Source organism: Alosa alosa, chromosome 11 (genome assembly GCF_017589495.1).
Source record: "Alosa alosa isolate M-15738 ecotype Scorff River chromosome 11, AALO_Geno_1.1, whole genome shotgun sequence".
NCBI classification, from domain to species: Eukaryota; Metazoa; Chordata; class Actinopteri; order Clupeiformes; family Clupeidae; genus Alosa; species Alosa alosa.
Window position 1 is genome coordinate 15,075,426 of NC_063199.1, and position 22,501 is coordinate 15,097,926.

A 22,501-nucleotide genomic window follows, 5' to 3' on the forward strand; every position below is an offset into this window, starting at 1 on the left:
GACAGGAAGAGGAGAAAGAGGAGCAGGACAGGAGAGGAGAGGAGAGGGGAGGAGGAGGAGAGGAGAGGAGGACAGAAGAGGGGAGGAGAGGGATGGGGGAGAGGAGGAGGAGAGGAGGAGGAGGAGGACAGGGAAGGGAAGGGGAAGAGAGAGTCAGAGACAAAGACATTCACAAGCAATAAGAGACAAACACACTGAAGTCTACTTTACCAAGGCCTATTCCTGCTGTGCTCTTATTCTTCCACAACAAAACTCCAGTTCCAAATAGATTCACATCATTTCTTTAAAGGAGAATTCCGGTGTGATACTGACCTAAAGTGTGTTGAAACATGATACCGAGTGTGAACGTATGTCTCATAGCTCATCTCGGCTTGTCCCCTGCACTTAGAAATCTGAAAAGCTTAGTTAGCCGATGCTACCAACAGTTTTTCGATGGGGTGCCTCGGGCATCGGCCTAGCCATGTAAAAAAAATCACTGTTTTACACCATTTACGAGGTTCAAAGTAGCTCCATACTTCATTGGTAGACTTCCGAGGGCCTTGACATTTAAAACGAGACATTGAGAACTTTGAAAAAGCACTTTATTTACAGTTTATTTACAAGACGATTCCGTGGAAATGCATGGATTCTGGTTGCTTCCAGTAGCAGCAACTGGAATCCATGCATTTCCACTGAATTATTTTTGGAATCTGGTCCCTTATCATACCTGTTCGCATTACTTGTCATTTCGACTTATCGCGGACTAAATTCAAGATGGCGTGACGGTAAAACTTCATGAAGGTATTGTCTGTATAAATTGTGTTGAATTGTGTTTTCAAAGTTCTCAATGTCTCGTTTTAAATGTCAAGGCCCTCGGAAGTCTACCAATAAAGGATGGAGCTAATTTGAGCCTCGTAAATGGTGTAAAAAGAGTCTGTATAGTCATCAGTGTTTTAAAAATGTACACATATACAATTACAAACAATATGCTGTACAGTATACAGTATCATTCTTAAACACACTGGACATTGCTGGACATTGCTGGACTGGACATTGCTGGACACTGCTGGACATTGCTGCACACTGCTGGACACTGCTGGACATTGCACATTGCTGGACATTGCTGGACATTGCTGCACATTGCTGGACACTGCTGCACATTGCTGGACACTGCTGGACACTGCTGGACATTGCTAGACTGGACATTGCTGGACACTGCTGGACACTGCTGGACAGGACATTGCTGGACACTGCTGGACATTGCTGGACATTGCTGGACACTGCTGGACTGGACATTGCTGGACACCGCTGGACATTGATGGACACTGCTGGACATTGCTGGACATTGCTGCACATTGCTGGACACTGCTGGACACTGCTGGACATTGCTGGACTGGACATTGCTGGACACTGCTGGACATTGCTGGACACTGCTGGACATTGCTGGACACTGCGGACTTAACAGTCTCAGGAGGCACTGCTTCCCTCAGAGGTCCTCACACGTCCTGCTGCTGCTGTACATTGTAACTGTTGTTTAAAATAACACTTCCCTGCTGGCATACACACACACACACACAAACACACACACGTGCATGCACGCGTGCACGCACGCACGCACACATAAACACACACACACACACACACACTGCCCGGGGTCAGATGTCACACACAGAAGGGCCCTCAGTAAGTAATATGTGCTGTAGAATTAAGGCCAGGATTCAGCCAATACACCTCAGACACAGCACATTAGCGCTAACGACCACTGGTCACTGCTCTCTGCCAGGCCAGAGGCCACTTCCCCCAGGGCGCAGCTCCTGTGTCCAGCGTTTTATCTGCAGCCGCAGTGACAGGGTGACCAGGGCATTCCAATAGCCCCAGAGCTACCTGTGACACTGTGGCAAGGGGTCAGAAACAAAACACCACTGGGTAATGGACGGGAGCCACACTTCAAACACACCCCTAAGCCAAGCTGGAGTATGTGTGTGTGTGTGTGTGTGTGTGTGTGTGTGTGTGTGTGTCTGTGTGTGTGTCTGTGTCTGTGTGTGTGCATGCGCAAGAACGTGCTACGCTGGTTAACGTTTGGAGTGTTGGAGTGTATATGTGAATTAGCCTGGGTGAACCCAGACAAACCTGTTAGCAAACTTGAATTTTCTCTGCAGGTTGAAAGGAGCCCATGGACGTCCGTTACTGAATCGCCAAAAACCCACAACGTGTATTTTGTTTGCAACTGGGAGCTGTGCCATAGGAGCACGTGCTGTGTGCTGGCTGGTTCAGGGGATCTTCAGTAGAATTTGGTGCAGGCTGTCTATTTGGGGGTGCATTCTGGGAGGTGGTTGTGTGTGATTCTCCTACCGGACTGGTGAGGGGAAGGAGGCGGGTTCCCCTGTGCACCTCCACACGTTTGTCGGACTTGGAGGCCACAGAGGGTGGGCGAGTCCCAGGCATCTGACCATGAGCCTCAGGTGGGCCTTTACGCCGGACCACGTCTCTCCGACGTTTACACACCCTCTCTGAGCTGCCTGAGGGCACTGCAAAACACACACACACACACACACACACACACACACACACACACACACACACACACACACACACACACACACACAAACACTGCTGAGAGAGATATCCTAATCACACATTTTAATGGTAGCTCGTGCAATGTCTTGGTTAAGTCAACCCAACATTGGAAGATTAGTCAAATCTGTCTTCCACTCATGAGCTTATCTAAATAAACCGTATTTATAAAGAACTGAAAAAAGAACACCAAGGAGAAGTGACTCTTGTGTTTAACTTCGCTCCAGTTTTGGCTCCTGTGTGTGTGTGTGTGTGTGTGTGTGTGTGTGTGTGTGTGTGTGTGTGTGAGTGTGTGAGTGTGTGCGTGTGTGCGTGTGTACAGTATGTGTGTGCGCGCGCTTAATCGCCTGTGTGTTGTAGTAATCAGATCTCGACACAGGCTTTGATTGCCGGGGAGGCCAGGCCATTGTAAGATGGCTCTTGTGCCAAGTTCTCTGAAATCAGGCCATTTTCCGAGGGGGTAGCGGAGCTCTTTTTCCTGCTCGCTCAAGCACACCCACACACACACTCCCTCCGCAGCAGTGTGGCAGTAATTCATATTAGCCAGCGTGTGTCACTCTCCAGTGAATGAAAACAGACTGCAGAGATGAATGACTATATTTACTTTGTTTCTTACAAAATAACAAAATAACACACACACACACACACACACAATCACATACAGACAGAAACATTAACAAAGACATAAACATTCACACAAAACACACACAGCATCCAAGAAAGCATCAGAGTGAGCAAAAACACAATACGAGCTCCAAGCTGCCTGTGTGATTATTCTGAATAAAAGTGGACTTTAAGAGACGAACCCATCTTGGGGAGACTGGTGTCCTCTCTCAGGTGGAGCTGGGCAGCCTTGGGCAGGACTGCGGCCTCAGGTAAGCTCAGGTCACATGGCCTCTCTAGGAGACTGGCCAGCCCTGAGGGACACAACACACACACACACACACACACACACACACACTCAAAGTTCATTTCCACAACTGCATTTACGCACTTGGCCAACACTTAATTCCCAGAAAGCATTATTTACCACTTAAGCACTAAGCGAACTTCCAAACTGATTCAGTTTGAACAGTTCAACAATTCAGCAACTGTAGTTTACCAATGCTTTGGGAAACACATCCCAGGGTAGATATATACATTATCAGGGTGTGAGCTTCCTGGGGGTCAGTCCCATCACCTTTACCTCCATCAGCTATACTACAGGAGTACAGGATCTTAAGAGTGCTTGATAGCAAAGGATGTTCCAAATTAAAGGCATCATTATAGATAATTAACAATGATAAAATGGAATGATCTTTCTTGTAATTAACTATTCGACTTCCTGATTCAAGAAATGGAGGAAGTGATCATCCTTACCAGCCTTCATATCCTCTTCAGAGAGAGGCGGAGCCAGGAAGAGGGTGTTATGGACTCCGCCGGGCACGATCGCCAGCGCACCCACAGTACGACCGGTCACCACTTTCTGCGTCAGCATCTAGAGGAAAGAACCAGAGTTTAGTCGCCTATTAAGCTGCATGCTATCTAATCATCAGCTGATTATGCTATCAGCATGCTATCTAATCTCCACTGTCATCGCAGGCATACTGTATGACAATTAGAGCGTCATAGGGCAAACGCATACATGTACTGTACTGTATAAATGAAATAACTTGCACTCAAGCATGCATTATGGTTAACAGATGTCCAGAAAGGCACCTAACTTCAGCGCATATTAGATGGAGTCCACTGGCTCTGGCTACTGGATACAGCATACAACCTTTTCTCTCCTTGCTGAGGGTGGATTAAAAACTCCACTCCAGTCTTCCCATCCAAACCAAAGCAAAGCCCAGCAAAGAGGAAATAAGCTCCATTTGAGCAGTGTGTTCACAGGGAATGCTATTAGCTGTGGATCACTGACTCGCAGGCTTTCTACTCCAAACACAAACTTTGTTGGAAAAGGCTGGAGAGCGGCATCCATTAATCAGGCCACTGGCAGCTTGGAGATGTCAAGCAATATGAATCCTTTTTTCCCCAACTTCCAGGGTCTGTGAGCACTGTGTGTGTGTGTGTGTGTGTGTGTGTGTGTGTGTATGTGTGTGTGCATGTGTGTGTGTATACATTTGTTCACAATAACTGAACTGTGCTTATCTGTGTGTGTGCGTGTTCATGTGCCTGTGTGTGTGTGTGTGTGTGTGTGTGTGTGTGTGTGTGTGTGTGTGTGTGTGTGTGTGTGTGTGTGTGTGTGTGTGTGTTTGTGTATGTGTGCATATGCCTGTGTGTGGTGTGTGTGTGTGTAAGGTAAGGGTTATGTTGTGTGATTACAACCAACAGATTTTCTGCATTCATTAGAGGGAGCAGGAGCCAAGGCACAGCAGTTAATGACATTGTAAACTGGCCAGTAAGCCCTTCCCTGCGGCAATCAATCACGAGCTGGCACAACTCTCTGTGTTCTCCGTGTACGCTTCAAAATAAACCGCTGTTGCCCCACACACACACCCCTCTCTTTTTTTCCTTACATCCTACAGCTGTTTGAGATCCACGGCGCTCTAATTTCACATGGGACTGATGTCCAAAAATGGCCTGAGTCGCTCGGGCTAAGTCTCGGCCTCTCCGTGCTGCTCATTCATTATCTCGATGGCATGCCGATGCACTCTGCATTCCTCATTGAGAAAAATAAACTGACCCAGGGGCCAGGGCGCTCTGGCCGAGATGAAGACCGCTGCACCGCACGCCCGCTTCAGAACGGCACTCACAGCACTCAGTAACTATGGAGGCCATTTTGCACTGACCACCGTGAATTTAAGCAGGATAAAACCAACAACAACAACAATGACAGTCACAACAATGACAGCAACAACAACAAATGGCATCTATCCACAGCCAACTTTCTTGAATTACCCAAATATTATAGAGTGTCAACTCTGTACACCCACACCCTGTCTTACCCCTCTCCTTCATCTGCCCCTGGTCTGTTCATTCTCACCCCACTAGCCAACGTGACTGGCCCCAGGGATCAGCATCATGGGGTACGGACAACGGAGCCTCCACCCAGGCGAGCACTACTCTCCCAGCATGCAGCACTGCGGTATAATGTGTGTTGGAGGAGAGGCATGAGGTGTGGGGGAGGCTGGGCAGAGAGCCAGTGGCTGGCAGTTGGGGAAGCTACGGCTGTCTTCCCGGCATGCGGGCACAGGTAGACGCGGCACGGCGTGGCGGTCCTGAGACAGATGTAAGGCATCGGCCCATACCGTAGCCATCAGCCGTCAGACCACCACATGCGCACGCCCACCGCAATCTGCGTCTGCCATGCCACTACACGGGGACGACAGGGAGGGAGACAGAGGGAGACAGAGAGAGAAGTGAAGAACGAAGGAGAGAGAGAGGAGAGAGAGAGAAAGAAGTGAATGAAAAAAGGTTGAGAAGAAGGCAGAGAGGGAAAGATGGAGAGAGACGAGAAAGGGAGAAAGAAGTGAGGGAAGGAGATTGAGGTAGAGAGAGAAAGAAAGAAAGAAAGAAAGAAAGAAAGAAAGAAAAAAAGAAAGAAAGAAAGAAAGAAAGAAAGATGGGGCCTTGTTAAGAGAGCATAACAAAAGAGAAGCCAAAAAGGAAAAAAGAAAAGAAAAGGGAACACACACCGGCATGCCAAAACAAATGGTGACCTTTCCAGAGATTCATTTGTTTACCAGACGAATGTTTTCGCTGTCAGTGCCAAAAGTAGGTGACCTTCAGGTTCCATCTCCCATATGGACGTGCCTTGACTAGACTCATCTGTTAATACAAATACGTCCTGTCCCATCACTCCTGTCCTGTGTGTCAGCTGACATCTGCTGGGCTTAGGGCGACTGACAGACACAGATAAAGCCAGCTAGCCAGCGGATAACTACAGACCATTCATTTTAATTAGTCAGCGGAGCACACCTGCCCTGATTTCTGCGCACATTTCTCAGGAGAGCAGCGGACTTTATATATTACAAGGCTATTTATGGACTGAATCAATATGCCTTCAACAGACACTCAATCAATATCATGTCATGTAGAATAATTTAGAGAGAAATCGAGTCACCTTAAAAGAGATGTGCTAAAAATAATGATACTACGTCCCAGCCCCACCACAACACACCCTCATCCAACTAACCATAGCCATCCCAACTATTCTCACCAGCAAAACAACAATCATAGCTTTATTTTCTCAAAGTAACCCAACCTTCCATATGTTTTTTGATTAATCAAGGTCAATATAACAACGTCAATAACATCTACAAACATCCAAATACTACACATGTAGTAATTGTGAAGAAACTGACTGTATTTGCCGTCCTTTTGGGCAGTTCTGGGAACTGGATGGCGTAGTTCTGGTACATCACGTCTCTGATTTTAGGATGCACGGGATTGGAGAGCAACCGCAGTGTGAAGGCCGCCTTGTGCTGTAAGAGAGAGAGAGAGAGAGGGGAGAGAGAGAGAGAGAGGGAGAGGGAGAGAGGGAGAGAGAGAGATCAAAACATGAGGAAGGCCTCTCGGAAAGATCTCTTGAAAGCAGTGATAGGTTTATACAGATGGTAGGTTAAAAGCAATGCAGGCGATAGGATGGAGCCTGGAAGTTACCTTCTGCCCAGGTGAGGGTCCGACATTTTTATCTTTTTTATGAGGCCTGACTGGAAGACTTTCAAGTGGTGGTCGCCTGTGTACAATTCAAACAGGTCTCATTAATCATTCATCACTCTCTAAAAAGATTGATAAACAGATAAAAAGATATAATTTATTTATTTAATCTATTTATTATACCATTGTGGTATCTGCACAATATTAGATTCTAGATTCTCAATGCAAGGAAGAGTTAGTATGTGCTTATTCACAGATTTTAAATACTCCTCAGCATGCCTCTGAAAAGAAAAGAAAACAGTCAATCAGTAGCCTACTCATAATCTGAAATGGTTATTACAAATTTTAATTTTCAACATGTAAAGTTGTAAAGAGTCATTCTAACTTGTATTCCACATTCAGTTCTCTGAATGGCTGTCTCCAGAGCCTGGATGCCTAAAGTCTCGCCTCCATCTTGAAGGGTGATGCGATGTAGGTTCCGTTTAAGTTGTTTCAGGTCATCTTGCACCTGTGCATCAAACGCCAACAAGCCATTTTCAATCTGTTTTCTGATTTTGATTCCAACATTTTCGGTGAGTTGATGGGAAACATTTATGTAAATGTACATTATCTAGGCTGTATTAACTGAATAGAAAAGAGTAATAATACGTTTATCTTTGCTCAAATCATAACCATTATTTTTTTAACACAAACAACAAAACTTGGCACAACGTTTGCAAAGCCTCACCTGAACTAAGACACGTCCAAGTGCATCTCCTTTTTTGAAGATTTCCGCCATTCTTCATACAGATCGTAATGCGAAGTAACGTCAGTGGTCTTTAAACTGTCATCATGCAAGCGCTGACAAATTGGTCATATCTGCATCATGTGAATTTTGAAATATATCTAACATTGTAAGTAGTTTCTTTCTAGCCCACTGATAGTACATGACTTGCCCCCTTAAAAATGTCTTCCTAACAACTATGGTGTAACCATGACAACATGACGCGCACCCTTCGTCCTGGTGGCTTCATTATTATTGTAAATTGTGTTGTTTTTCAGGGGATATATTAATGATGAATATTGGCGTTTGGAAAAGAACATCAAATAGAGGGACTACAATTTATCCTGATGCCCCCTTAACCAATTAACGATAACGTTAACAGCTTCTGAAATCCAAAAGCAGGAAGTGATATTTGGGTCAGAGTTGAAAGGTCCTAGAATTCAGTTGTTCGGCTAGCCCGTATAACTGTGTCATTTTTGCAGAATTGCCTATTTTAAAATGTCAGCTGAAGAAGATATTGTTGTGGAACCTATGCCTTGCATTCTGGTTTCCAGTTCTGATCCGACGTTTAAAGAAGAAGAACTTATCAAACGTGAGTTTTTCGCAAAACCCACCCATCGACTCACTTAACGTTGCTTACTTGATAGCTAGCTGCTAGCTAACTAGCCGCAGAGAATGTCTAATAAGGTAAACGGGCTCTGCTAGCCGAATGTAGGTAGGGAAGGTTAGCTAGAGTTAGCATATGAGCTAGAATTCACAAAGCCCTCAGACATCGGACATTTTTTTCTGAATGTAGAACATGTTGTTTACAAGCCCCAGTGATTAACAGACATTCTGTCCGCGCAATATTCTACACACTGTTCCCATTTGCAGTGTTGTATGCTGCTCCTGTAATCTGTCAACATTAGCTTTGTATAGTAACGTTAGAAGCTAGCTGGGAATGGGCACAAACAGAGAATGCCTCAAATCATGTTAACTATCAGTTGTGGATGTCCATGTCAAGACACCCTTCTGTGCTGTCGGGGTCACCTACCAAGAGTACAAGTTTCTGTGTTGGTTCCTAAAATAAGAAAGGTCAAAGAAAGGTGGCGATGGTTGTTATTACATTAACGTTAAGCTTGGATGCTCGTTAGCTCAGCTGTTTTCTTTAGTGTTACTGCGTGTGGTAAGCCATCCTAACATGCTTCCGGGACATTTAGTGCACACATGCCTTTCATATATTTTAATACAAATGTAACTTTGATTTTAACATTCTATCTATTTTTCCGACTGCACATTTCGACTCAAAGTTGAGCGTGTTGTAGACTCCAGGAAATGTTTATAAGATCAAGTGCTTGCATTCTCCAGCAGGCGGCAGCGTTGACCTAGTTATTTTAGTTTTTAATGTTACGTAATGGCTGTTCAATGACAACCGAGTCAATAAAGGTACATGTTCGTGTACTTATGATATATGAAGTAATCCTGTATGTTACCTTCACAGAGATTCTTGGTACATCAACACTGCCTGAGCCCTCTAAGCAGGAGGACACAGTGATTTGGTACCCCTGGACAATCAGCAATAAGTACTACACAGCTGACGTGACCCTTTGTGTGGTGCCAAGCACGTTTCAGATGTGCTCAGAAGTTGCCCAGTCTATGCAGGCCTTTATTGTGTACTTCAACAGTGCAGTAGTAAGTATCATTCATTTTCCATACATTGTAGGGGTGTAACGGTACACAAACATCACGATTTGGTATGTACTTCGGTGTTGAAGTCAGGCTTCGGTTAATTTTTTCGATACAGTAAGCCTGTAAATACTGACATTACACTAACATTACACACATAGCCTAACATTCACTGACGGTATTGCTGGTACTCAATATTGCTAATATAAGCAGGAGATTAGTATTTTGGTGTCAAATATTTTTTTTGGAAGTAATTAAATAAACTCACAAATGGTCCACCACTTAATATGTTTGTGTGGGAACTTTTGGTATTGTATTGAACCTCTATTGAACCTGACATCCTGTACCTAAATTAATTGGTACAAATGTATATCTTTACACTCTTAATATGTTGTATTTCCATATTCACCCCATGTCAGATATAGTAGTTACACTATGTTATGCTCCTGGGATATTGCAGAAAGATGGTCTCAACAGTGTGTCACCTTGGTTACCAATAGTTGAGGACCTGGCTCCTGAGGTGCTCATTCTGGCATGTGACCATGTGTCTGATGATGGTAAGTGCCCCATACACTGTGTGTGTGTGTGAGTGTGTGTCAGTATATCATCCTTATGTCAGTTACATCCTATGACCTCATATTTATTGGGGTAATAGCCTGCAGCTCATGCTGGCCTCATGTGGAATGTGGAAATGGTATTGCACAAGCTAAGTTAGTCACAATGGTGATTTGCTGTTTCCTGTTTTGCTCAAATGTCATCTCGTGGTCTGATGGAGGGTGTCTGTGGTTAGTGAACTAGTGGTTGTGTAGTGAGCACTGTGGTAAAGGCATAATTGACTCAGTTATGACTAATCCAGATACCATCCACAAGTGTTCCTGATCCTGACCCTGATGGTGTGTGTGTGTGTGTGTGCGGCGATGCGCGTGTGTGTGTGCGTGCGTGTGTGCGTGTGTGTGTGTGTGTGTGTGTGTGTGTGTGTGTGTGTGTGTGTGTGTTGCAGGTGTTAGCAGACAGGAGGCTCAGCAGTGGTGCCTGTCCCATGCGTTTGAGCTGGTGGAGCTCAGCCCTCAGGATCTTCCAGATGAGGATGGTGATTTATCCATTTTACTCAATGACTTCACATGACTCATTGCGAAATATAAGTCTGTCATGACCACTATTACAACTATTATTGCATCACATGCATCTATCAGTTAGTTTCCTAATTGTCAAGTCGTTTCCCCCTCTCTCTTATGCATATAAATATACAATGGAAATCTAGTTATTACTTGGCCATCATGCTCATCTGCACTACAGTGTACTGTCCAGACGTCCATCATGCTCATCTGCACTACAGTGTAACTGTCCAGACGTCCACGTATGCTCTTCTTCCTCACTGTGTTTTTGCTGTAACAGACGACTTCCCTGAGTCCACGGGGGTGAAGAGGATCATCCAGGCCCTCAACGCCAACGTGTGGGCCAGCGCCGAGATGAAGGATGGAGGTGAGAGGGGGGGATGGTAGGCAGCCATTAGTGGCATCTCTGCAGAGCAGGTTCACACTACAGGCTATTGTGTTTGTTTAAGCACGCGTGTAAGATGAATAAGTTGTTGCATCTGAGTCTTTTATCTTAGACGAAGCATCGGTTGTGATCTTATAATAAAGGATTCATTACCAAAAATGACGTACCCTAAATCTGATCCTACACACTGTATAATGTCAAGTGGGCACACATGTTGAAACAACTGTTACGGAGATGAGAAGTACAGCGTATCAGTTGATCAGAGAGTCAGAGGCCATGTCAGAAGTGGGTCTGGGTGGACTGCCTGCTCATGTGGGTTTGTTTTGGTTTTCCATCAGAACACAATCAGGGCTTTGGTCTGTTGAGCAGCCTGGTGGCTTCCAGACATAACAACCCCCGGCCCAGCCAGGACACACAGGTGTGTGTTTGAGGACGTGAGTGTGTGTATGTGTGCGTGCATGCGTGACTGTGAGCGAGATATATTTTATGTCAGAGGTAGTTTCCATACTGATGATGTGTTTTTGATGATGTGTGGGAGATTTTGTGATCACAGTTCTCATACTGATCTGAGGTGTGTGTGTGTGTGTGTGTGTGTGTGTGTGTGTGTGTGTGTGTGTGTGTGTGTGTGTGTGTGTGTGTGTGTGTGTGCTGGTTAGTCGTCAGGTTCCCCAGCAGAGATTGTCGAGGAGATCATAGAGGAGCCGAGGACGGTCAGGAGTGAGTCCAGTGCCGTGCCGGGACAAGTTGTGGGTAAGACTACGCACCACTACACCAGCGCACCACTATACCAGCGCACCACTACACCACCACCGCACCACCACCACCACTACCCCAGCGCACCACCACACCACCACCAGCATGTTTTTAAGTCTGTGTGTGTGTGTGTGTGTGTGTGTTATGTGTTCAGATCCGATGACCGACATGGACATCCAAGAGCTGGCCAACCTCACAGCCGGGGATGCTGACGTGGAGAACTTTGAGCGTCTCTTCACCAAACTCAAAGAGATGAAAGGTATCTGCCCTCGCACCACCACACCACCTCAAAACTGCACCACCTCAAAACCGCACCACCATACCACCTCACCACCACACCATCACTTCACCAAACTCGGAGATGAAAGGTATCCGCCCTCGCACAAAGCTTCTGTGGAGCCGTTAAACAACCTCGATAGCACGGTGAAGAAATCCTGGGAGGTGGCGGTCCGGCCAGTCGGCCACTTGTGGGTGTCAGTCCATTAGCGGTGTCCCCCAGGGCTGTCCGTGTGAGCAGTGTGTGATTGGCTTTTAAGGAGCGAACACTTGCAGCGCAGCTCCTGTTAATGCCCAAAGCACATTGACGGTAGCGTAACACCGCATTGGCATTGCATGACTCATGCCCTCCAGCCCTTCTGTTCGCAGGGCTATTTTTGCCGTGACATCTAGTCTCATTTACACAGCTCAAGGACCACGAGGAGACTGCAGGCCTCACCAAGGTGCTGTTTTATTGCACAGAAGAGATGGCAGTTTCCATCTACATCTGTTAAACTCTCTCTCCCTCTCTCTCCCTGACAGATAAAGCATCCTCGTTACCGCACGAGCAGAGAAAAGTCCATGCAGAAAAGGTATGCATGCATTAAGCTGGGATATGTGGGTGTCAAAGAGAATGAGAGAAGTTTCTGACCGGTGACTGACCATTTTGTTCCTTTAGGTAGCCAAAGCGTTCTGGATGGCGATTGGTGGAGACCAAGACGAGATTGACGGCCTGTCCTCGGGAGAAGAGAGCTAACTGGCACTGCCACCGTAGCCGCTTCCTTTACTGCCCAGGCCCCACACCTCACCCCGCCCCTCTGCCCACAACTCCCCAACACAGGGGCAGCCGAGGTCAAGGCCCTCGGTGGCTGTTAGAGGGCAGGGACTGACCTGAGCTGAAGGCAGAGGAGGAGAGGGGAGAGGAAGGAGACTGTGGGCCTCATTGTGACATTTTCAAAAGAGAGATTTACTCATTAGCCCACCATCAACCCCCCCGATTCTAAACATGTTAATCGGGCAATGCAAGTCCTGCTGCCGGAGCACCACAAGGATGAAATCTTGCCAGTGCCCACTGGCACCATATATGGGCTTTGTACCTGGCTTCCTGAAGAAGTTCCAGAATGCAGCTCTAAATTAGGCTGGAATCTCCATGTCTTGGAAGTTCCCAATCATGACTGACTCAAAGAGTCAAATTGAGCATCGGTGACCATTTTCCCGGGTGTTTCTTACCCCTAATATGTGTTCCTGATGTAGTATATTAATCAGGCATTATTTGGGAAGGGTAGTACATTACCACTACTATATTGTAATAAAATATGTTTGTCAATCATGAATAACTATCCAGACTTTTTTAATTTTAAAACTTCTCAAGGTGAAGACCATATCTTGCTCTCTACCAGAGTGGTGCTGATATAATAAATTGACAAACAAAGCAAAAGAAAGTTTAATATACAATTTTTATTATTAAAAGTTCTTGGATACCAAAACAAATGGATACAATGCAATAGCTCAAAACAATGAAAGCAAAGAAAAACAAAGTTGTGTAGAAGGGTGAAGACTGAGAGGGGAGACACTATGGGACGAAACTAAGCACCAATAAGACAGGATCCAAATGCAAAAAATGAAGGTAAGTACTTAAACAACAAAGCCGAAGACAACAAAGCCCCCAAAAAGTCTTTATCCCCCAAATTCCACCAAGTCCACTGAAACAAACACTTGACTCTGCGGTCAAGTAGTATTTAACTGACCAAAGCCAAAGCAGCCCAAAGCCAGTTCACTGAGATCTAGCCCAGCGTCTGCTCCTTCATCTCAATAGCCTCCCACTCATGTCACAACCGTCGGACAGAGACCGTAGAAGCCGGCAAAGTGTCATGGCGATAGCAGAAGCCGGCTAAGTGCCATGGTGATCAGCAGGTGTAACATTGCGTTGCCAAGGAGATGTTAAATAGCCACACAAAATGATTAAAATTAGACCAAGTCACAGCTCCTTTAGCATTGATTTCACTAGACACAAACACAAGCCTGTTGTTGCCTACAAGCGACTGAGCTCCCATGCGTTGGGTCAACTGGTCACCATAAATATTCCCATGGGGTTGTGCACAGCCGTACGTTAAGCTGAAGGTATGGCTCTCTGTCGCTCTGTAGTTAGTGTCGAGAACAAGAGCCAAGAGTAGCTACAGCCACAGAGAGCTGGGAAAGAAAATCATCATCATAATAATCATCAAAAGACAAAAACAGATCCAGTTAAGTAAGCCTGATCTTCTATCAAAGAGTAAGACAAATGCCCATCTGAACTTGAGGGCCTGGCTCATTAAAAACCACATTGGGGCAGGTGGGTCACTCCACTTCCGCCCTGTGAAGATGGACACCTGCACATAAAAATACTACATCTCAAGAGCTGCCTGCAGTACTCGCTCTAGGATTCCTATTCAGTTTTCAAAATTCAGGGTTTTTTTTAGAACCATTTTTTTCTTTGCATCAAAATACTCTCTTAGTAACATGTCTGCACAAAAATAACTGGTAGTAAAATAGAAACAGATACACAAGATTGTGCATATCTTTTGTCTGAGCACAAACACACACACTCTCTGGTTTAGTGTTTTCTCTGTGTGTGTGTGAACAGGAGGTAATGGTCCTGAGAGTCCCTTTGACATGCTTTACATGAGGCCTGGACATGGATATGATGTGTGTGACGGTCAGGAAAAAAAAAAAACTGACAAGACGCAGGGCAGACTCTGGACTCTGCCGTAAGGGAGGTATGGGTCACATAGTGAATAACCGCTCAGAAAAACACACTACATGCCTCAAAGGGGCACACACATTCACCGATTCATCCAAGTGGGTAGGAGGGTGGTTGGGTAGGAGGGTGGTTGGGTAGGTGGGTGTCACGAGTATGCCCGGAGTTCTCCTATGACACTGGACCTTGTCCTCTTCTAGTCAAACAGGAAATAATGTACAAACACTCTTAGCAATACTATACTCACTTATATACAACCACTGAAGAGGGCACACAGCGTAAATACAGCTCTGTGATGCCCTCAGAGTATTCGTCTGAAAATAATCATTAATACAAAAATCTCCAAAACCAACTGCGCTCAAAGAACAGTATTTTGAATGTGATGGAAAAGAAATGAAATGGCACAACTACAATTTCATCAAATGATGTCATTTACAAAAAGAAATCCAAATCCAAAACACAACTTCTTTTTTTAAGTACTACCTCACAGAGTAGTAGAGGACAAGTGCTTTTAAAATAATACAAAATACAGTTTTGTGCTACTTTCGCCAAAAAGTACCTTAAATATGATTGATCTTGATGGATGTGCTGTGATACATGATCTCATCAGTGAGGAAGCTATCCAACTAATCTAACAGCTTAGCATTCAACATGAACACATACACTTGGAGCTAAAAAACCAAACTGAAATTTAAAAAACCCAACACGATTCTCAAACTCCCCATGAACTTGAGGACGGTTTTCTTCTCAGCCATGCAGAAGATGGCCATGCTGGTTGCTGTAGCGATGCGGGGGTCAGAGGTCGCGGCTCCATACCTGAGCCATGCCCTGCCGCAGCCTCGAACACTGCCCCACTCGCCAGGGGTCATCCAGTTCAACAACGTCAATACATCTATTACACACTCATTCAAGTCTTTTGAGCTTTCACATTTAAAAGAAAATGAGCATCAACAAAAAAAGCGTTCTTGTTTTCCTGAATCAGTCCATGTGATGAATATTCCATGGTTGTATATATATATATATATATTTATAATATAATACTATACAATATTACATTATTAATATTAATGTACAGATGAGGTGATTGACCATTTTCCTGTTACTACTGCTGCTCTCATGCATCAGCGGCTGGTCACCACATGCAAAATGGACAGAAGCCCCACTGTTGCCGTTTCAGACGCGGCAACGTGGACGGCAGGCGCAGCGTGAAGCCACGGCAGAGCGGCACATGCCGCTGGCGGTCTTTAAAAGTGCTTCTTAAACGCGTCGAGTGAAACGGAACAACCTGTTGAAGTGGTGGACTGCTCTCCAGGAGAAGGGGTGGGGTCTTTTTCAACAAAATCACCATCTGATGTTCTAGGCTTTCCTCAGCCTAGCAGACTGTGTGTGTGTGTGTGTGTGTGTGTGTGTGTGTGTGTGTAGTTTGTGTGAGGGATGGCGGGGCGGAGGGGTTCCTGTATGCCATCTTGCTGGGCGAGGATGAAGGGGGTGTGAATGGTTGCCAGGATGTTGCCAGGGCGACAGACGGACGGTCTCTCTCGTCTAGGACACACTGGAGCATCGGATGGTGGGGGAGCCCATCTGTGTGAGGACCTTGTCCAGCCACTGCAGCGGCCCGTTCAGGTGCAGCTCGATCCAGCAGGGGGTGCTAGTCACTGTCTGGCGCCTGGAGAGAACCACACACACGCACACACACACACACACCAAGAGAGAGAGCAGGCAGGTTAGATCAGATACATACAATTGAAGGAGAGACATATTAAGAAGTATGGTCATAGGTTCGGCTAGGACAGGTGTACTCCGTTTTCCTAACATTTTTAGTGTAGGACTGCTTTTCAAGGACACATTCATGGCCCTCACACATTTTACAAGCCTGCCAGTGCCAACCTGGGCATCCGACTGGGTGTGCGTTCCAGGCGCTTCCTGTGGGTGAAGACGGGGGCATGAACATGACTGTACATGTGGAGGCGTCTCCTAGGTGACCAGGGGTAAATATAGCCTCTGCATTTGTCCCCTCCGTCTCCAGTGGACTTTTATCTGAAATGCAACCGGCTGAAGTCCTTGTGGGAATCCCCTTCTCTCTCCACCCTACACCCCCACCAGCAGAGCCACCACCCATCACCTCCTGCACAGACCCCCCCACACACACTGCATTCCTCCTGTATTACACAACACACTCCGATCATCTCGCAGCACGTCCACCTGCTTCCCTGCCTCTCACTTCCCTCTTCCATGCCAAACACACTCTCTCCTCATCTCTCACACACTCCCTCATGCGGTCCTCAACTCGGACCCTCTCTCTCTCTCCTCTTCTCTCTCTACAACTTCAGCGGTATCATAAAGCCAATTTACTCATCGCCCGTCTCGTTGCAGCTGGTGTACTGGGATGGCATTCCAAACTCTGGTTGCCATGGTATCTTCCCTGTTTGTTTCTCTTTCCTGACTAACAAGCAGCAGGCTGGCTATCCTAACTAGCTATCCTGATATTAGCTGCAAGACAAGTCACCAAATTGTAATAACATCCGGTGCTCTCTTGTGACTGCTACTAGCTGCTAGTCTCTTCCTGTGTGTGTGTGTGTGTGTGTGTGTGTGTGTGTGTGTGTGCTCCACACGCTGGGCCTCTGATCCATTAGCCGCTCAGAGTGCGAGTCCAGTCACTGGGCTCTATGAGAGCAGCTCCAGGCCCATCACAGCACAGTAGTCTGCGGGCTTCTCTGCTCCGTGACAGCAGCAGCACCATGAGGCTCAGCAGAGGCCTATTAAGTCACCAGAGCCACCAGAGAGCTCACAGCCCCACTCTCCCTGGACGTCTGCAGACTGTTGCCATGGTAGTCAGGCATCAAACCAGAAGCGCTCCTCCAGAGTGAGAACATGGAGAGGAGGAGCAGCACAACAAAAACAACAAGAACAACAACATCCCGACTTTGAGCAGCACAACAAAAACAAAATCCCGACTTTGAGCAGCACAACAAAAACAACAGCATCCCGACTTTGAGCAGCACAACAAAAACAACAGCATCCCGACTCTGTCAGATGATGGAGAGCAGGAGGCTGAGGGAGGGTGGGACAGACTCTGGTTTTCAACTGTTTACCATAAGGAAGGAAAATGTAAAATTGAAGAGGGGAAAGATGAAACGATAGTTCCTGTTATCAGATGAGAGGGGAAGATCATACCAAAGAAAAGTTCCCTATGAACGTTCTGTTTTTTGTATACACACAGGAGAGATGTTAAACTCACAGTGCTATAGGTTGGGGGATTTCACACAGCGGCCAATCAACAGCCAGGCCTATTTACAGTTAAAACCAAAGTCAGTCACTAACAAATCACAAATCACTAACAAAACATCACCAACAGAACAGCCTTCAAGAGTATTTCACTTAGTTATCAAGCAGGCACCATCCTTCACAGGCGTTTCATTGAATTAGGCCCATGACACCTCCAGAAGGCTCAACAGTGGTGCCTGGTGTCCCAGACCCACACCCCTCCACACTCATGAGGAGTTCTCTACCAACAAACACATACAAATTATTTGATCCTCTTCATTGCTGTGGCCGTTTATGATCCGATCATCAATGTAACCAGACAAACCCCAATCCCTCAATGCAGGCACCGACAAATACCAACAAACCCTTCATCCAATCCTCTTTGTTACTGTGGCCGTTTATGATCCAATGAGCAACATGTAACACAAAATGCAAACCCTTGATTAGGGCATCCATTAATACCAACAAACTCTTAAGTCATTCCTTTTCGTTGCTGAGGCCGTTTATGTTCCGAACTTTACACCACAGAATTAGCTACTGTATGTGATTCAATTTATTTCATACAAAAAAAACGGTCACCTACGAGTAGAAATTCTTTTAGCAGTCAAGTTAACTATAAATAATCATCTACTATTAATAGCACTATTGGTCAGTGGTTGCATTACCCATCTGTCCAGATTTCATGATACATGAGGATATAAGCTCAGGAATGGTAATGCAAAGGCATTGTATTTAGAGAGCATGAGTCGGTCACTAAAGAGCATGAGTCGGTCACTAAAGAGCAGTTGGTCACTAAAGAGCATGAGTCGGTCACTAAAGAGCATGAGTCGGTCACTAAAGAGCATGAGTCGGTCACTAAAGACCAGTCGAGAGCCAGGCAGAACAACCCTCAGTTAGAGGGATGCCACAGAGACAGCAGGCTAGTGTTGGAAAATAAAGTGACCCCTGACCTGATTAGCAGGACCTTACACACACCTTCCCAATAAATGCCTCTTCAACATCCCACATAACCACTTAGGACTCAATCATTTATGAAAATATATAGTCATTGTATTTTTATACTAATCTGATCAATGGCTCAGCTACAGCTGTTCTGTAAGGCTCTAAATTATACTTTTATATCTTATAATCTTATTATCTCCACAACCAAGAACACTGGTTGCCTGTGGCAAGTCAACCAAGAACACTGGTTGCCTGAGGCAAATCAACCAAGAACAAGTGTTGCCCTTGGCAAGTCAACGCACTCAGTCCAGTTCCTCAGGTATATGTATGCACACCGACCGTCCTGGTTGATTTATCAGAATTGAGTATTTATAAAGGTCATGCAAGTGGACGCAGCGGTTCAGTTTTGTGGACTGCTGACTGCTGAAACTGACCAGAGGAGCACAGCCTGCCCTCCGGCTCCCAAACACAGACCAGCCATCTCCATGAGGCAAGAGAGGCAAAGGAGTCATCTCCATGAGGCTAGAGAGGCAAAGGAGCCATCTCCATGAGGCAAGAGAGGCCAATACAAGGAGCCATCTCCATGAGGCAAGAGAGGCCAATACAAGGAGCCATCTCCATGAGGCAAAAAAGGCCAATACAAGGAGCCATCTCCATGAGGCAAAAGAGGCCAAGGAGCCATCTCCATGAGGCAAAGAGGCCAAGGAGCCATCTCCATGAGGTAGGAGAGGCCAAGGAGCGATGGGAGATGAGTCAGAGGAGGAGGAGGAGGAGGAGAAAAAAGGGAGAGAAGACAGAGGGAAATTAAACAAAAAGGGGAAGGAGATGAAATCAGAGCTGGCAGTGTGTTCCAGAATGACGTTATCTATGGAGTGCACCACTCATGGAAACAAGAGGAACTCCCAAGGCCTGAGGCTCTGCATGTGAGGGAGTGTGTGTGTGTGTGTGTGTGTGTGTCAGGAAAAAAAGTATTGTGCTCAACGTCAGTGTTACTCCATCCATTTGGCAAGCTGTGTTATTTCTAAGTCACTTTCAAGAATAAGACAGAAGGACTACTTCACACTTGTTTTGTTGTCTCTGTGTCTGTGTGTGTGTGTGTGTGTGTGTGTGTGTGTGTGTGTGTGTGTGTGTGTGTGTGTGTGTGTGTGTGTGTTCAGGCATAGATCCCTATGAATCACACCACTAACATGTGTCATGACAACTCCTACAGAGATCTGTACTGTGGAGGACACAATGTATAAGCCAATCTAATAGCACACAGAGTTATGGATCCCTGTGAATGTGAAAAATGAAGGAGAGTGTGCATGCATTTTATGCAGCCTCAACTCAAAAATATGACAACCCATCATTATTGAGGTTGCGTGTTTGTGACATTAACCTGTGCTCCCTTGCAGAATAAGTTTCACTGTCTGACGAGTCTGAGCTTTAGGTCTATGGTTTATTGGTGTCTCTCTCTCTCTCTCTCTCTGTGTGTATTTGTGTGTGTGTGTGTGTGTGTGTGTGTGTGTGTTCGCTCCTCACCTGTATTCTGCACCCCAGCCCTTGACGAAGCTCATGCGTATGGTGCACATGCGGGTCAGCTGGTAGACGGCCTCAAAGCCCTGGTTCACTGACTGGGCCAGCAGTGCTGCAAACTCCTGGTTGTTAAAGATCTTCAGGTTGCAACCTAAAGAGGACACACACACACACACACACACACAAGGCACATAAAGTAAACATACCAATAGGCCCTTTAATATTAGCCAGTTGTCTATTTCTAATAGACATTATATCCAGAGAGGCTCAGAATGGTCTGGAGACACAGTGCTGTCTAACTGCCATGTCAGCAGGTGTTGGTCATACCTCGAGAATCAGACTGACAGTGATTGACAGGACGATGGAGATAAACAGTTGGATCAGTGACCGTGTGCATAGACTCTGAAGCTGTTTTCAGACATGACCTCTGGACAATGCCTGAGGAATTAGGTCCCAAACTCAAAAGGAGTCCAGTATTCAGATATCAGTGCCTGACAGTAATTAGGTCCCAAACTCAAACGGAGTCCAGTGTTCCGATATCAAACACGGATGTTGCATGTGTGCTAGGGTTTCTTACCTGGAGTAAAGACTCAGGGTGGTTTAAGTGAGGGGTGGAGCCAGTGTTGACGCACTATATATTGTCGGGTATGACGCACAATATAGGCTCAATAATGATTATTAATAATGCTAATATGGGGTATGGCACACAATATAGGCTCAATAATGATGATTAATAATGCTAACATGGCACACTATATATTGTCGGGGTATGGCACACAATATAGGCTCAATAATGATGATTAATAATGCTAACATGGCACACTATATATTGTCGGGGTATGGCACACAATATAGGCTCAATAATGATGATTAATAATGCTAACATGGCACACTATATATTGTCGGGGTATGGCACACAATATAGGCTCAATAATGATGATTAATAATGCTAACATGGCACACTATATATTGTCGGGGTATGGCGCACAATATAGGCTCAATAATGATGATTAATAATGCTAATATGGCACACTATATATGAGTGTGAGTGAGTGAGTGTGTGTCCGTGTGTGTGTGTGTGTGTGAATGTATGTATATTATGTGAGAGAATGTATGCGTGTGAGTGAGTGCTCGGGTGTGTCTGTGTCTGAGTGTGGTGTCTTTCGGTGTATGTGTGTGTGTTTGTCTGTGTGTGCAGATCTCACCTGGTGGGATCTTGCAGACTGTAGCCGGGTGCCAGCCGTAGCGCTGGTTGCAGTTTGGGCTCTGGACAAAGATGGCGCTGTCACTAAGACACTCTGCAAACACCTCTCCTCCAATGTAGTACAACCGCACACCCCGACCTGGCAACACACACACAAGACATGTTCAGGTACCCAAGCACACACATGCAAATTACACCGGACAGACCGTACCTGACAACACACAGCCAAACACCGAGATAGATGCATGCACCAACCTACACATGACCACACCAGAAATTAACTAAACATATGCGAATACCTCAACACATGTCAGACACCTAACCAAGCACCATCTCTTTGAATGCTTATTTCCCCACTTGTCTTCCTTTTTGTTATTGTAATCAAGATCTTTGTGATTAAGATCTTTGTGATTACGATTTTTGTGATTGAGATCTTTGTGATTACGATTTTTGTGATTGAGATCTTTGTGATTGAGATCTTTGTGATTGAGATCTTACAGTAAACACACAACTGTTGAGGACGGCGTACGCACCGATGTGGCGCCGCGTGAGCTCCACGGCGGCGTTGCGGTTCACATTGGACAGCAGGCCCAGGCAGAAGCGCTCAGCGTTGGACGGGTCGGTGAAGCCGTCGACAGTCAGCGATGGCTGCGAGGCGTGGAACGTCTCGCCCACGCGCTGGTTCAGCTCGTAGTAGGAGATGGAGCACCAAAACGCTGACTCGCAGTACGTCACCGGCTGCAGGTCTGATAGAGGACACACACAAAAA

General features: G+C 45.9%; 3 protein-coding genes across 3 annotated transcripts in view; 1 reads left to right on the forward strand and 2 right to left on the reverse strand.

Annotated features, from left to right (window-relative positions):
- iqch (IQ motif containing H) overlaps positions 1-8,087 on the reverse strand; it is a 35,411-nt gene extending 27,324 nt beyond the window's left edge. Inside the window, exons 1-8 of the mRNA XM_048257578.1 lie at positions 7,862-8,087; positions 7,520-7,642; positions 7,318-7,415; positions 7,138-7,213; positions 6,840-6,959; positions 3,913-4,030; positions 3,360-3,470; positions 2,332-2,507 (exon numbers count right to left, since the gene is read on the reverse strand). Coding sequence (XP_048113535.1) covers positions 2,332-2,507; positions 3,360-3,470; positions 3,913-4,030; positions 6,840-6,959; positions 7,138-7,213; positions 7,318-7,415; positions 7,520-7,642; positions 7,862-7,912 — 873 coding nt within the window. The 5' untranslated portion in view covers positions 7,913-8,087. The remainder of the gene's footprint in view (positions 1-2,331; positions 2,508-3,359; positions 3,471-3,912; positions 4,031-6,839; positions 6,960-7,137; positions 7,214-7,317; positions 7,416-7,519; positions 7,643-7,861) is intronic.
- Positions 8,088-8,141: 54 nt separating this feature from the next.
- aagab (alpha and gamma adaptin binding protein) lies at positions 8,142-13,404 on the forward strand. Its single transcript, XM_048257579.1, has 10 exons — positions 8,142-8,489; positions 9,378-9,568; positions 10,023-10,119; positions 10,563-10,652; positions 10,958-11,044; positions 11,401-11,480; positions 11,719-11,812; positions 11,970-12,074; positions 12,614-12,663; positions 12,750-13,404. The coding sequence occupies exons 1-10, from the start codon at positions 8,396-8,398 to the stop codon at positions 12,825-12,827; spliced, it is 966 nt and encodes a 321-aa protein (XP_048113536.1). The 5' UTR covers positions 8,142-8,395; the 3' UTR covers positions 12,828-13,404.
- A 105-nt stretch (positions 13,405-13,509) lies between these two features.
- Positions 13,510-22,501, reverse strand: part of smad3b (SMAD family member 3b) — a 31,056-nt gene continuing 22,064 nt past the window's right edge. The window contains exons 6-9 of the mRNA XM_048257116.1: positions 22,266-22,478; positions 21,734-21,871; positions 20,535-20,679; positions 13,510-16,473 (exon numbers count right to left, since the gene is read on the reverse strand). Coding sequence (XP_048113073.1) covers positions 16,350-16,473; positions 20,535-20,679; positions 21,734-21,871; positions 22,266-22,478 — 620 coding nt within the window. The 3' untranslated portion in view covers positions 13,510-16,349. The remainder of the gene's footprint in view (positions 16,474-20,534; positions 20,680-21,733; positions 21,872-22,265; positions 22,479-22,501) is intronic.